Source organism: Theropithecus gelada, chromosome 7b (genome assembly GCF_003255815.1).
Source record: "Theropithecus gelada isolate Dixy chromosome 7b, Tgel_1.0, whole genome shotgun sequence".
NCBI lineage: Eukaryota > Metazoa > Chordata > Mammalia > Primates > Cercopithecidae > Theropithecus > Theropithecus gelada.
In genome coordinates, this window is record NC_037675.1 from 75,305,680 (window position 1) to 75,320,246 (window position 14,567).

Here is a 14,567-nt window from a genome sequence, read left to right on the forward strand (position 1 = left end):
TTTTGTATTTTTAGTAGAGACGGGGTTTCACCATGTTAGCCAGGATGGTCTCGATCTCCTGACCTCGTGATCCGCCCGCCTCGGCCTCCCAAAGTGCTGGGATTACAGGCTTGAGCCACCGCGCCCGGCCTGTATTTTTTTTTTAGTAGAGATGGGGTTTCACCGTGTTAGCCAGGATGGTCTTGATCTCCTGACCTCGTGATCCACCCGCCTTGGCCTCCCAACGTGCTGGGATTATAGGCGTGAGCCACCACGCCTGGCCCTAAGTCCCTTATCTATTATTAATGCTGAGGCTCAGAAGACAAGGAGATATCATTTAACCCTACTGTGGGTTACTGGATAAGATCATTTGTATTTTATTTTTTAATTTTTAAAAACTTTTTATTAATTTTTTTTTTAAGAGACAAGGTCTCATGCTGTCACCCAGGGTGGAGTGCAGTGGCATGATTGGAGCTCCCTGCAGCCTCAAGCCCCTGGGTTCACATGATCCTCCTGCCTCAGCCTCCCAAGTAGCTGAGACTACAGGCTCAAACCACTGTGCCTAGTTCTCACTGGCAGTTTTGATCCTCTCAAGGAAGCCTCTGTGGCTATTTCCCATGTCTTTTGATGCTTAGTGTTTCATTAACGCTGATAACACTATTTCAATGAAAAAAAGAAAGCGTAGAAGAAAAAAAGGTCTTCACCATTTCCCTAAAGCCCTAAAGACTCTTTTTTTTTTTTTTTTTTTTAGGTGGAGACTCACTCTGTTGCCCAGGCTGGAGTGCAGTGGCACGACCTCGGCTCACTACAACCTCTGCCTCCCAGGTTCAAGTGATTCTCCTACCTCGGCCTCCTGAGTAGCTGGGATTACAGGCACCCACTGTCTCGCCTGGCTAATTTTTGTATTTTTAGTAGTAGAGACAGGGTTTCACCATGTTGACCAGGCTGGTCTTGAACTGCTGACCTCGGGTGATCTGCCTACCCTGGCCTCCCAAACTGCTGGGATTACAGGTGTGAGCCACCGTGCCCGGCCTCCTAAAACCTCTTGTATTCCCATATTCTTGCCCATAATTCTATGCTGCATAAAGCTGGAAAAAAAATTTTTTTTTTTAGAGACAGAGGTCTCACTATGTTGCCTAAGCTGCAATGCAGTGACTATTCACAGGTGTGATTATAGTGCACTATAGCCTTGAATTTCCAGCCTCAAGCAATCCTCCCACCCTGCATAGCTGGGACTACAGATGTGTGCCACCATACCTGGCTACCACCCAATGCTTCTAACTTTTAGCAAAGACTGGAAGACTCAGAAAGGAAACTAGCCTTCTGACAGGCCTTCTGAGCTGACTAAGGTGCTTTAGATCACTTTAGGTCACGAGAGTTGGCAGGCAGTCTCACAGGCTTACCTTCAAGGGCTTCCCCTGACACTCAAACTCACCTTCCCTGGCTTTTCTTTCAAAATCTTCAACTTTTAAAATACCGCCCTTTTCATAATCTAAAATAAAAGGAAGATTATCTGATATCAAAACGCCTTCAAGGAAGCATAAGGAAATTCATTCATTATATACACATGTACATAATCTATGCAGCCTATTTTTTTTTTTTTTTTTGAGACGGAGTCTTGCTCTGTCACCCAGGCTAGAGTGCAGTGGTGCGATCTCAGCTCACTGCAACCTCTGCCTCCCAGGATTACAGGCGTGAGCCACCGTACCCAGTCTATGCAGCCTATTTTATTTATTTACAATCTATTCCATGTTATGTATATTTAACCACAATGAAAAAAACAGACCCATAAAACACAATAGCCGGGCGCGGTGGCTCAAGCCTGTAATCCCAGCACTTTGGGAGGCCGAGGCGGGTGGATCACGAGGTCAGGAGATCGAGACCATCCTGGCTAACATGGTGAAACCCCGTCTCTACTAAAAATACAAAAAAACTAGCCGGGCGTGGTGGCGGGCGCCTGTAGTCCCAGCTACTCGGAGGCTGAGGCGGGAGAATGGCGTGAACCCGGGAGGCGGAGCTTGCAGTGAGCCGAGATCGCGCCACTGCACTCCAGCCTGGGCGACACAGCGAGACTCCGTCTCAAAAAAAAAAAAAAAAAAAAAACAATAGGCCGGGTGCAGTGGCTCATGCCTGTAATCCCAGCACTTTGGGAGGCTGAGGCGGGCAGATAACGAGGTCAGGAGTTCAAGACCAGCCTGACCAACATGGTGAAATCTCGTCTCTACTAAAAAAAAAATTAGCCAGGTATGGTGGCAGGCACCTGTAATCCCAGCTACTCAGGAGGCCAAGGCAGGAGAATCGGTTGAACCCGGGCGGCAGAGGTTGCAGTGAGCTGAGATCACGCCACTGCACTCCAGCCTGGGTAACAAGAGTGCAACTCCGTCTCAAAAAACAAACAAAAAAACAAAATAACAACAAAACCCCCACAATAATAGGAAATTAATTCGTATCTCTCAAGCCATGACAGATCAGGTACATATACTGTCACAGGCAAAAATATTACTTTTGTGATAAGAAGAAAAGTTATCATAAAGAGACAGGAGGAAAATTTTTGGGGTGAATATGTTTATTATCTTCAATGTGGTGATGGATTCATGGGTGTATACATGACAAAACTTAACAAATTGTATACTTTAAATATGCACTTATTGTATGCCAATTATACCTCAATAAACATGTTAAAAAAAAAAAAAGACATCATATAGTTGTTTTGGTCATCTCTCAGCTCCAAAAGATTCTAAGTCATTTCCACCCTTTTGTTCGAGTGACTAGAAAAGAGGTGGGTAATCAGCTCAACAAAGCACCTCAACTGCTCTTTCTCCTTGACCTTCCCCACCACAGCCCTATCCACCTTCCTCTCTGGACTGACACCTGGGGTGAACTCACCAATCATGTCTGTGTCAACAGCTCGGTCGTAATAGTAAGAGAAAGCATAGAAGGAGCCTCTCTGGACCTCCTCTGGCTGGTGAAGTTTTCCTTGTACCACCCTCAGCACTTCGGCATAGCAGGGATCAAAGCCCACCTCCCCTGCCAGGCAAAGGTGCACAGGGGTAAGGTGAGAACAACGCTGGGGGAAGGGGACACTCTCTGAGGAAAGCTGCTGGAGACAATGAGGGAACAGCAGGAAGGTCAAGGAAAGCAAGAGAAGGCTGATGCTTGGGACAAGAGGCTTCAAAACAAAGATGAGCAAACGTCTGCAGCCTCACCACTCTTGTTTCTCTATGCCCGCTCCCCTGCCTAATCTGTATTCACCAAATCATGGCCAACCTTGTGCTGCTGCCTAGCATTACATTCCATAGCATTTGCAAGCAAGTAGCTAAAGGGCTCACTAGCTTCCTTCACTGGGAATTCAAGTTCATTCCTTGATATTCAGGTATATACCTTTTATAAGAAGATGAATCATTCTTCTCGTGGTTTTAAGTTTTACTATAATTTAAATAGCTAACTATTAACTAAACAGGGTTTCACACTGCTGCATTTGACCTAGGCTTAGAATAGGTTTCTTAATTAATTTGTAAGAGGTGGGGTCTCCATTGCCCAGGCTGGAGTGCGGTGGCATTGTGCACTACAGCCTTGAACTCGTGGGCTCAAGTGATCCTCTGGCCTCAACCTTTTGCGTAACTGGGACTGTAGATGTGCACCACAGCACTTGGCTAAGCGCAGGTATATAATGGGTCCATGACACTTGGTCGATGCAGAATGACAGCTGCGTTGTTCCCTGTCACTTTACATTAGTCTTTGGAGGCATGCCAAGATCTTTGGAACAAGTCCCTGCAAAAAGGTAAGCTTGAGTTCTGGAAAAAGCTTCCCATGGGACTTTTCCAGAGCTTCCATTGTAAACGTAAATTTAACCAGTGAAAAAACATCACTTGCCTTCTTGGTTGCCACCATACTGGTATTTCACACCCCCAAAGATCCACTCTGCTTCCAACCATCTCGGTAGACAGGCACTCCGGAAAGTGTGTCCATCAGTCCCTGAAAGAATCCAGGGCACAAGGTAAGAAGTAAGTAAGTGAGAGAGAGGGAGGAAGGCAAACAAGAAGCCAGTGAGGCGGAAAAGAATCACTGTGGGGGCTGGGCCTTAAAATCCGATGACATTAATTCCATGACAACATCCTGTGACAGGAATCCTTAACTCAGGGTTCACAGACAGGCTTCGTGGGGTTGGTGAACCCCCTGAAACCAGAAGCAAATTTTCATGCGCATGTGCTTCTGTCAGAGGGGTCCATATATCTCAAAGATCCAAAACCTACGATACAGTAAGTTTCCACCTTTCTAAAAACAAGAAAGAAATGCTATGCTGCTTTCCTCACTGGTTGCTGAGAGGCTTAAATGAAATACACTTGAAGATGTTTTGTATACTCTGAAATGAAAAATAGATGTCATCCCAATAACAGATTACTGTACAAAGTGCCTTAAATGCAAATTCTCATTTACTGTGAGGAAAGGGGCACAGATAGGTTACTTGCCTCAAATCACAATGCTGGGACTGAACCCAGTTCTGCCTGACCTCAACTGTGAAGAGATGAATGGAGTTACTCTGTTGTTCTACCTGCATGTAGAACAGACCCTGCTTCCTGTGCCTCCAATGTAAAGCTCAGGGCTTGAGCAAGCTCCTGCCAAATGTATTCTTAAAGCCTGGGATTTCTGAAGAACTGCCTAGACATAGGCTGTTCCCCCTGTACAAGTAGACCTCATTCTAAAAATGGCTAATAATATACATCAAAACTTCTGAACTTATAAAACAGAAAAGGATTTGCTATTATTAGGTCCATTATACAACATTTGCCTCCCAATTCAACATAATCTTTTCCTGCATAGAATGGCTATCAAGGAAGGGAAGAAGCAAGCGGAGTATCTGTGTCACCCTCACCATCCCCAACCCAGCACAGGTACCCAGACAAACCTTTTGTCTCCAGGGCTCCCAGGGTTGCTAATCTTGCAGCTTTCAATCCAAATCCCAAGTAACTGTAAAATACAGGATTGACCAATTTCATGCTGGTCCTGAAGTTCTCTAGCCTAAAGCTACCTCTTTCAAAAGTAACATGGTTTCTGTTTCCCTCTGGAAATATGAAAACCTTGTTCTGTCTCTGTGACATATTCATCTCCTGTGGTCAACAAGGGGTAATTTCTGCACAGTTTGGATCAAGGCTATGCAGTAAGAATTCCCCACAGTTATCATTCAAAGGCCAGAGACAGTGACAATTCCTAGGGTCCCACACTAGGAACCATTCCCAGAAAAGCTCTCTTTAGCTTAGCTCCTAGCCCCAACTAGGATCAAAATCCAGGCTGGATTCTGAACCTCTAAAGGCCAGCTCAAAGGAGTTGGCAAGAAGCTTTGCCTGAGCCTTCTTGAAGTGTCCTCTCCCTAGAGAAAACTTTTGACTTTTTTTTTTTTTTTTTTTTTGAGACCGGGTCTTGCTCTGTCACTCCGGCTGAAGTGCAGTGGCGTGATCTTGGTTCACTGCAACCTTCACCTCCAGGGTTCAAATGATTCTCCTGCCTCAGCCTCCTGAGCAGCTGGGATTACAAGTATGCGCTGTCATATCCAGCTAATTTTTGTATTTTAGTAGAGATGGGGTGTCACCATGTTTGCCAGGCTGGTCTCAAACTCCTGACCTCAGGTGACCCACCCACCTCGGCCTCCCAAAGTGCTGGGATTACAGGCATGAAGCCAACTGCACCCAGCAGACAATTTTTGACTCTTAAGTCATATATTAATGCTTTTGAGGCCAAGAATGGAGAAGGTTCTTAAGTTCCTCGGGCATTGTAAGTGGCCTGGGTTTCAGTGATAGGCCTTAGGGAATTGGCACAGACTTTGTTTTGCTGATCAGATACAATAACAGATTTGAGAACACTTAGAAAAGTTAGGAGAACATACAACATGAAATATTATTCTTCCCTGTTCCCATTCTCACCTATGTGTATAGAGCTTATAAGTGCTGTTAAACATCTCAAAAGAAGTGAGGTAGCCCCTAGGAGTTTGTTCCAGAGTTTTCTGCAAATCAGAAAAAGCAAAAAGACTATTCAGGATCTGTAATCACTTGAAGATGTTCACACCACCACCCGTCCCTCCCAGCAAAAAATCAGATGAAGACAGATTAAGCGGCTAATCTCACTAGGCTTGAGGAATCGAAGGGATTCTGAACAGTGAGATGGCAAAGGAACATTCACCCAGTTATTAACTGACTTGACTCTGCCTAAGCGTGGTAGAGCTGCTGGCTGAAAATGGGACGCCTCTTTCTTGGCACCATGATATGCCTGCCAAGTGCACTTCTAACCAGATCTTCATGAAATCACTCACCTCAAACTGGGGCAGGAACGTGATTTGGGTGGAGGCTCCCCCTAGGTCCAAGGTCCCCACAGTCTCCTGTCTGTGGTCATGCAGCTGACCTGTCAAATGAGAGCCAGCTCTAAATATCCTCCACATCCTGGGCAGCCCAACACTTGTCTCTCTTGTTCTTATCATGCACTGAAGGTATTCCACACACACTCCACTGCTCCCCAGCCCTGATGCTGCAGGTGAATGTCAACTCAGAAGGACTCTCGTTGCAGCAGAGGCCTTCAAGGCAGGTATTTTTTGTTTGTTTGTTTTTTGTTTTTTGAAGGCCTTTTTGGAGACAGAGTCTTGCTCTATCACCCAGCCTGGAGTGCAGTGGCACAATCTCTGCTCTCAGCTCACTGCAACCTCTGCCTCCTGGGTTCAAGCAATTCTCCAGCCTCCCGAGTAGCTGGGATCACAGGCACACACCACCACGCCCAGCTAATTTTTGTATTTTTGGTAGAGACAGGGTTTCGCCATGTTGGCCAGGCTGGTCTTGAACTACTGGCCTCAAGTGATCCACCCACCTCAGTCTCCCAAAGCGCTGGGATTACAGGCATGAACCACCACACCCAGCCTCCTTTCCTTTTTTAAAGAAGAAACAATACAGAATGAAAGAAAGGGCTTTTTTACTCTTCTGACTATGCATGTAAAAGCTAGTTAAGCTCTGAAGATAAACTTGAGGATGTATTACCTGTCAGAAAATTCACAGTAACCCAAGCTAATATGCCTAAAAAGAAAGAAAGACAAGGATTAGATCCCAGAGCATATTTTTCTCTTTCCTGGCCCCATCCTTGTTTTTTTTTCTCTCTAAATTTCATGTCTAGAGCACATGTTCCTTCTCCCTCTCTTCTATTTCCTGCTATCCCATTCCTTCTGTTTATTCCTTTCTCTTCAGGACCCCATCCCTGGCCCCAGTTCCTTTAGTTAGATCTTTCACTGATCCTGCCCCTCTCCCCCAGAACTCATATCAACACCTCTCCCACCTTCGTCGGATCCATCCATGATGCTAACACTGTCCTTTGGTACCAGGAAAGGTGACTTCCTGAAGATCTCCTTTACCTAGAGAAAAAAGAAGAAAAAAAAAAAAGAATTCCCTAAGGCAATATTTCTATATTTTGACAGTGTCCTGTAAGACTTAGAAAACTACTCCATTTTTCCTAGATAAAATTTTGGCAAAACTCATTCCTTTGCCCTAAGAAACTAGAGAAGAAACTAGGCAAGCCATTACCAGTTTCTTGCAAAAACACAAACACAGGGATTCCTTTGACTTTAAGTAAAGCTAAATCAAACCATCTAAATGTATAGGTGAACTGGACCTACGGAAAGGCGTATATTTAATCCTGCCAGCTCAAATCAGGATCCTGTAACTTTTTAAACCTGATAAACTCTACCGGACATACACTGGAAACTAGGAGGAGCCTTCCCACTCCATTCCTTAGATAAGCTGACACGAACCCGCCGTGGTGGAGTTCACATCTAAAGGCTGAGGTACTCTGCTGCCAGCACCAGTCAGATTCTGGCACATGGCTAGGGCCTCTAGAGTGTGGGGAGACTCCAGATCCAGACTTAAGGAACCCTGTTTCAGGAGATGGGAATGAACATCTTGCAAAAACATCTTGCCTCTCCATAATATAGACCATTGATATGGGTGTTAAGTCTTATGTTTATATAATTATCAAGGGAAAGGAAAAAGAATTCTCCAAATAGGATAGGAAGAACTCTAGTCTCTTTGCTGTTCTCATTTCTGATAGGATGAAACATACCACATGATGACCTCTGGACCCTGTTTCAACCAGGAAAAACCAGTTAAGTGATATATAAACAAACTTTTAAAGAAAAGACAGATAAGTGAACAGGATGAAGCACAGCAAGAGAGCTTATGCTCTTGCCTTCTCTGCTTTTCGCCCCCATCCTACAGTTTGTTCTCAAAACAGCAGCCAGAATGGTGCTTTAAAAATGGATGTCAAATCATGTTTTTCCTTGGCTCAAAACCTTCCAGCAGCAGCCAGGCACGGTGGCTCATACCTCTCAACCCAGCACTTTTGGAGGCCAAGGCAGGTGGATCACCTGAGGTCAGAAGTTCAAGACCAGCCTGGTCAACATGGTGAAACCCGGTCTCTACTGAAAATACAAAAAAATTAGCATGGTGGTGGGCAACTGTAATCCTAGCTACTTGGGAGGCTGAGGTAGGAGAATCGCTTGAACCCAGGAGGCGGAGGTTGCAGTGAGCCGAGATTGCACCGTTGCACTCTAGCCTGGGCAACAAAAGTGAGAGTCTGTCTTAAAAAAAAAAAACAAAAAACAAAAAACCTTCCAGTGGTTTCCTTCTTAAAGAAAAAGCCAAAGTGCAGGCGGATCACCTGAGGTCAGGGGTTTGAGACCAGCCTGACCAACATGGTGACACCCCATCTATACTAAAAATAGAAATTTAGCCAGGCATGGTGGCACATGCCTGTAATCCGGCTACTTGGGAGGCTGAGGCAGAAGCATCACTTGAACCTGGGAGGTGGAGGTTGCAGTGAGTGGAGATAGCGCCACTGCACTCTAGCCTGGGCAACAAGAGCAAAACTCAGTCTCAAAAAAAAAAAAAAAGAAAAAGCCAAAGTGATTACACTGGACTTTGAGATCCTACATGATAAGCACCCCTTAGCCCCGCCTATCTGAGGTTACCTCCTACTTACCTCTCATATCACTCTTTCCTCTCCAGCTATGCTGACCTCCTGGATGCTGTTCCTAACATACCAAGCACATACCTGTCTCTGGCCTTTGTAGCTGCTGTTTCTTTAGCCTGGAATATTCTTCCCACAAATGTCTTGTATAACTTGCTTCTTCATCCCCCTCAGATCTCTGATCAACTGAATTTTATCAAAGACATCTTCCCTGACTGCCCTATTTAAATTAGCATTTACCCCATTCTTATCACCAGATTCCCTACCTGCCTTTCCCTGCTTTTTTTTTTTTTCCCTCCATAGTACCTACAGCACCTAATATAACTTTCTTTGGACTTGTTCAGATGTTTATTTTCTGTCTTCCTGAAAGTAGAATGTAAGCTCCAGGAGTGCAAAGACCATTTTTGTATTTTTGGTTCCCCGCTGAATGTATTCCAGTAACTTCACCAGCGCCCAGTACATAGTAAGCACTTTTTTTTTTTTTTTTTTTTGAGACAGAGTCTCGCTCTGTCACCCAGGTTGGAGTACAGTGGCCCAGTCTTGGCTCACTGAAAGCTCTGCCTCCTGGGTTCATGCCATTCTCCTGCCTCAGCCTCCCGAGTAGCTGGGACTACAGGCTCCTGCCACCACGTATGCCTAAGTTTTTGTATTTTTAGTAGAGACCAGGTTTCACCACGTTAGCCAGGATGGTCTCCATCTCCTGACCTTGTGATCCACCCGCCTCGGCCTCCCAAAGTTCTGGGATTCCAGGCGTAAGCCACTGCACCTGTAAGCACTCTTATGTTGAATAAATGAGGAATAAATCAGGAATCAGGATTCAGGTTCTCACAGAGACATACTAGGCTGCTTGTCCTTGGATAAGAGACTTAAGTCCTCTGTACTGACAGTCAAAGGAAAATGGATTTAGGGGACTGAATTAGTACACCTGCAATATGGAGTCCTTTTTTGCCGTGATTTTTTTTTTTGAGATGGAGTTTCACTCTTGTTGCCCAGGCTGGAGTGCAATGCCCAATCTTGGTTCACTGCAACCTCTGCCTCCCAGGTTCAAGTAATTCTCCTGCCTCAGCCTCCCCAGTAGCTGGGATTACAGGTGCCTGCCACCACGTCCAGCTAATTTTTGGATTTTTATTAGAGACAGGGTTTCACCATGTTGGCCAGGCTGGTCTTGAATTCCTGACCTCAGGTGATCCACCCGCCTTGGCCTCCCAAAGTGTTGGGATTACAGGCATGAGCCACCATGCCTGGCCTACTGTGATTTTTTAGCTTCAATCTTTTTTTTTTTTTTTTTTTGAGACGGAGTCTCACTCTGTTGCCCAGGTAGGAGTGCAGTGATGCGATCTCAGCTCACTGCAAGCTCTGCCTCCCAAGTTCAAGCAATTCTCCTGCCTTAGCCTCCTGAGTAGCTGGGACTACAGGTGTGTGCCACCATGCCCAGCTAATTTTTGTATTTTTAGTAGAGATGAGGTTTCACCATGTTAGCCAGGCTGGTCTCAAACTCCTGACCTCAGGCAATCTGCCTGCCTCAGCCTCCCAAAGTGCTGGGATTACAGGTGTCAGCCACAGTGCCCAGCCTAAAATAGATACATTTTATTGTACGTAAGTTTATCTTAATAAAGTTGATTAGAAACAATTTCTGATTCTGCTTTAAAATTCTAAAAGAATGAAGAATACCGGCCGGGCGCGGTGGCTCATGCCTGTAATCCCAGCACTGTGGGAGGCCGAGGCGGGCGGATCACCTGAGATCAGGAGATCGAGACTATCCTGACTAACACAGTGAAACCCCGTCTCTAATAAAAATACAAAAAATTAGCCGGGCGTGGTGGCAGATGCATGTAGTCCCAGCTACTCGGCAGGCTGAGGCAGGAGAAGGGCGTGAACCCGGGAGGTGGAACTTGCAGTGAGCTGAGATGGCACCACTGCATTCCAGTCTGGGCGACAGAGCAAGACTCCGCCTCAAAAAAAAAAAAAAAATTGAAGAATATCCTAGATAGAAAGTACTTTAAACTTTTTAGGAAAAGCTCTATACATTTTTTTTTTTTTTTTTTTTTTTTTGAGACGGAGTCTCACTGTGTCTCCCACGCTGGAGTGCAGTGGCGTGATCTCGGCTCACTGCAAGCTCCGCCTCCCGGGTTCATGCCATTCTCCCGCCTCAGCCTCCCAAGTAGCTGGGACTACAGGCGCCCGCCACCGTGCCCGGCTAATTTTTTGTATTTTTAGTAGAGATGGGGTTTCACCATGTTAGCCAGGATAGTCTCGATCTCCTGACCTCGTGATCCACCCGCCTCGGCCTCCCAAAGTGCTGGGATTACAGGCTTGAGCCACCGCGCCCGGCCGAAAAGCTCTATACATTTAAGAGTGATAGTTAAAAATGTAAACAACTAGCTATAACAAGCGGTCAGAGTCATCATAGTGCTTTGGCAGTGGTGGAATATTGAAGGTGGTGGTCACATTCCAAAAGACTAAAACCTCATTAAGTATTCATATAGGGAAAAGGGCAGAATGATCCAAGATGCAGTTTTAAAACTTACCTCAAAGAGCAGAGCCTTGGCTTTGTGTTCTGGCAGTAAGCGTAGTCCTGCCGTTGCCTTTAGAACCACTGGGGTCTTTTTCCAGTGACTTCGGGGGATTGAGTCTTTGGCCACCTCTAAGAGCCCTTGAACGGTCTCAGCACCCTGCAAAAGAGACAACCCATTCATCTGATGAACAGTCCATTTAGTGGCTGGCACTGGTCTATTCTGTCAACATACTTTGTGGGAGCAAGAGGAGGGAGGTGGCATAGGGCTCCAACCTCTCTCTGCTCTGTAGCAGGAGAAACCTAGAGAAGTGGGCCACTTTGAAGAAGGAGAATCCAGGCCGGGTGTGGTGGTGGCTCACACCTGTAATCTCAGCCCTTTGGGAGGCCAAGGTGCATGGATTACTTGAGTTCAGGAGTTCGAGACCAGCCTGACCAACATGGCGAAACCCCATCTCTACTAAAAAATACAAAAATAAGCCAGGCATGGTGGCACACACCTGTAGTCTCAGCTACTCAGGAGGCTGAGACAGGAGCATTGCTTGAACCCGGGAGGCAGAGGTTGCAGTGAGTCAAGCTCATGCCACTGCACTCCAGCCTGTGCAACAGAGGGAGACTCTGTCTCAAAAAAAAAAGGAGAATCCATTTTATTTTGACAGTCCTAATAAAAATCCTTCTTCTTTTTTTTTGAGACAGTCTTGCTCTGTCGCCCAGACTAGAGTGCAGTGGCGTGATCTTGGCTCACTGCAACCTCCGCCTCCCAGGTTCAAGCGATGCTTGTGCCTCAGTCACCCAAGCAGCTGGAATTACAGGCATGTGCCACCACACACAGATAATTTTTGTGTTTTTAGTAGAGATAGGATGTCACCATGTTGGCCAGGGTGGTCTCGAATACCTGACCTCAAGTGATCCACCCGCCTCACCCTCCCAAAGTGCTGGGATTACCATGCCTGCCCAATTATTCTTTTATATTGTGATCATTTTAGTTGATTATTTCTTTTTCTTTTTTTTTTTAGGTGGAGTTTTGCTCTTGTCGCCCAGACCAGAGTACAATGGTGCGATCTCAGCTTACTGCAACCTCTGCCTCCCGGGTTCAAGCGATTCTCCTGCCTCATCCTCCTGAGTAGCTGGGATTACAGGCGTGTGCCACCACACCTGGCTGATTATTTCATGTTTCATATAAATCAGCTTTAGGCTGGTATAGTGAAGAAAACACAGGAGTTAGAGTTGGAAGACTTGCTTGCTAGCCCTGTGGCCTAACTTAGGTCACTTGGCCTTGTTGGGACTTGGTTTCCTCAAGTGTGGGATGGGAGATACACCTCCTACCACCACTAAACTGTTGTGTGCATGAGGCAGAGTGCGTGTGGTTGCCACACAAGCTGTGGCAGCAATGACGCAATACTTTTGATGATCTCCTAAAGAACATGTCAGACTCATTTTTGTATCATCATATGGCACACAGTAGATGCTCAATTTGTAATAAATGAAAACCATTATTTTAAATCCATTATTTCCCTGAGTGAACTTTTATTCTGATATCTGACTGCCCTTTGATCGTTATTGTTAGCAACTATAACACAATCATCTTTTCTAAATGCCAAGTCAGTTTCTAATAATGTAGTTGCTTTCAACAGCTCCTAATTTTTCTAGTAGATTTGCTATCCATGTACTACTGAGCTAAGAAAATACATCCTCTCAGGGCCGGGCATGGTGGCTCATGCCTGTAATCCCAGCACTTTGAGAGGCCGAGGTGGGCGGACTACAAGGTCAGGAGTTCAAAGTCAGCCTGGCCAACATAGTAAAACCCCATCTCTACTAAAAAAACAAAAATTAGCTGGGCATGGTGACACATGCCTGTAGTCCCAGCTACTCAGGAGGCTGAGGCAGGAGAATCGCTTGAACTCAGGAGGTGGAGGTTGTGGTGAGCCGAGATCAGGCCACTGCACTCCAGCCTAGGCAACAGAGTGAGACTCCATCTAAACAAAAAATATATATATATATATATATATATGTGTGTGTGTGTGTGTGTGTGTGTATATATATATATATCCTCTCAGTTCTCCAAACTCAAATCATTTTTAACATCAGGCATTTGGGTAATGATTATTCTTGTGACACTGAATAATAAATACCTTTACATTTGCTCCCCAAGTTTAACATTCTGCCTTATTCTATTTCAACGTGGCCTCAGACACATAGGATGCAATATGTTGTGGGTGCTCAGATATGAAATATAGTTGCCACAAACTCTCTATTCATTTTCTACCACCAAAGATTTTTGTCATCATGGGTTGTTGCCTAATTTCTCAAGTATAGGTATGGTTCCACCCTGCATCAAGGCACTCTGAAATGGAATTCACTGCTCACCATCCCTTCAACTGCCATGTTTATACATCACACCCTATAGAACTTCATGTCTACCTTCTGCATTTACATGAACAAATGCAACTGATGGCTTCAACTCAAAATTTTAAACAGTAAGTACACAGGGAACAATCTCTTCAAAGCTAGTGTCATCCTTAAATTACCACAACCAATTTACCAGCCTTCCGCCCAGCCCTCATGAGCGTGGGAAATATAATTAATGTTATCCAGGAGATTAGCTGAGGAGAGAAAGCTGATCTCACACATGACCTCAATCTCATTAGTGAGTAGCATGAAATATTTAACAGCAGTGGTGTCGTCAAGTTATCAAGGCATTGAGAATCTAAACATCAAATCATAAGAAACTCACCTGCTTAGGTTGATCTACAAAAGCAGAAAGTCCTGGCTTCACAGAATCAAAAACTTCCCCTTCTAGAATTGGAAGCTGTCCTATTTTGTCCATGGAACAAAACAGAAGAGAGAGCTGGTTACCAAAAGTTAGGCTGCTTCAGATGCTGGGCTCTGCAAGCTTTCCTATGACTTCCCTGAAGTTATCCCAAATGATCCCACTTGTGAGGAATATCTTGCAGGAGTACTGGAAAGAGGGACTAGAGCAACCTCTCAGGGTCCATTTCTGCTACCATTTCTCTGGTGGACACCTAGCTCCTCTGCCTTTCCCCAGGCTCCATAAGTTACCTGAGGAAAAAACACTGACAAT

At 45.3% G+C, this 14,567-nt stretch overlaps 1 protein-coding gene across 3 annotated transcripts in view; it reads right to left on the reverse strand.

Moving 5' to 3' along the window:
* The window catches only part of ENTPD5 (ectonucleoside triphosphate diphosphohydrolase 5), a 58,197-nt gene that overhangs the window by 10,823 nt on the left and 32,807 nt on the right, over nt 1–14,567 (reverse strand). For all 3 annotated transcript variants that reach the window (XM_025392046.1, XM_025392044.1, XM_025392045.1), the window contains 10 exons: nt 14,220–14,299; nt 11,502–11,645; nt 7,288–7,363; nt 6,996–7,031; nt 6,284–6,372; nt 5,898–5,977; nt 4,886–4,947; nt 3,853–3,954; nt 2,866–3,006; nt 1,415–1,471 (listed from right to left, as the gene is read on the reverse strand). In XM_025392046.1, coding sequence (XP_025247831.1) covers nt 1,415–1,471; nt 2,866–3,006; nt 3,853–3,954; nt 4,886–4,947; nt 5,898–5,977; nt 6,284–6,372; nt 6,996–7,031; nt 7,288–7,363; nt 11,502–11,645; nt 14,220–14,299 — 867 coding nt within the window. The remainder of the gene's footprint in view (nt 1–1,414; nt 1,472–2,865; nt 3,007–3,852; nt 3,955–4,885; nt 4,948–5,897; nt 5,978–6,283; nt 6,373–6,995; nt 7,032–7,287; nt 7,364–11,501; nt 11,646–14,219; nt 14,300–14,567) is intronic.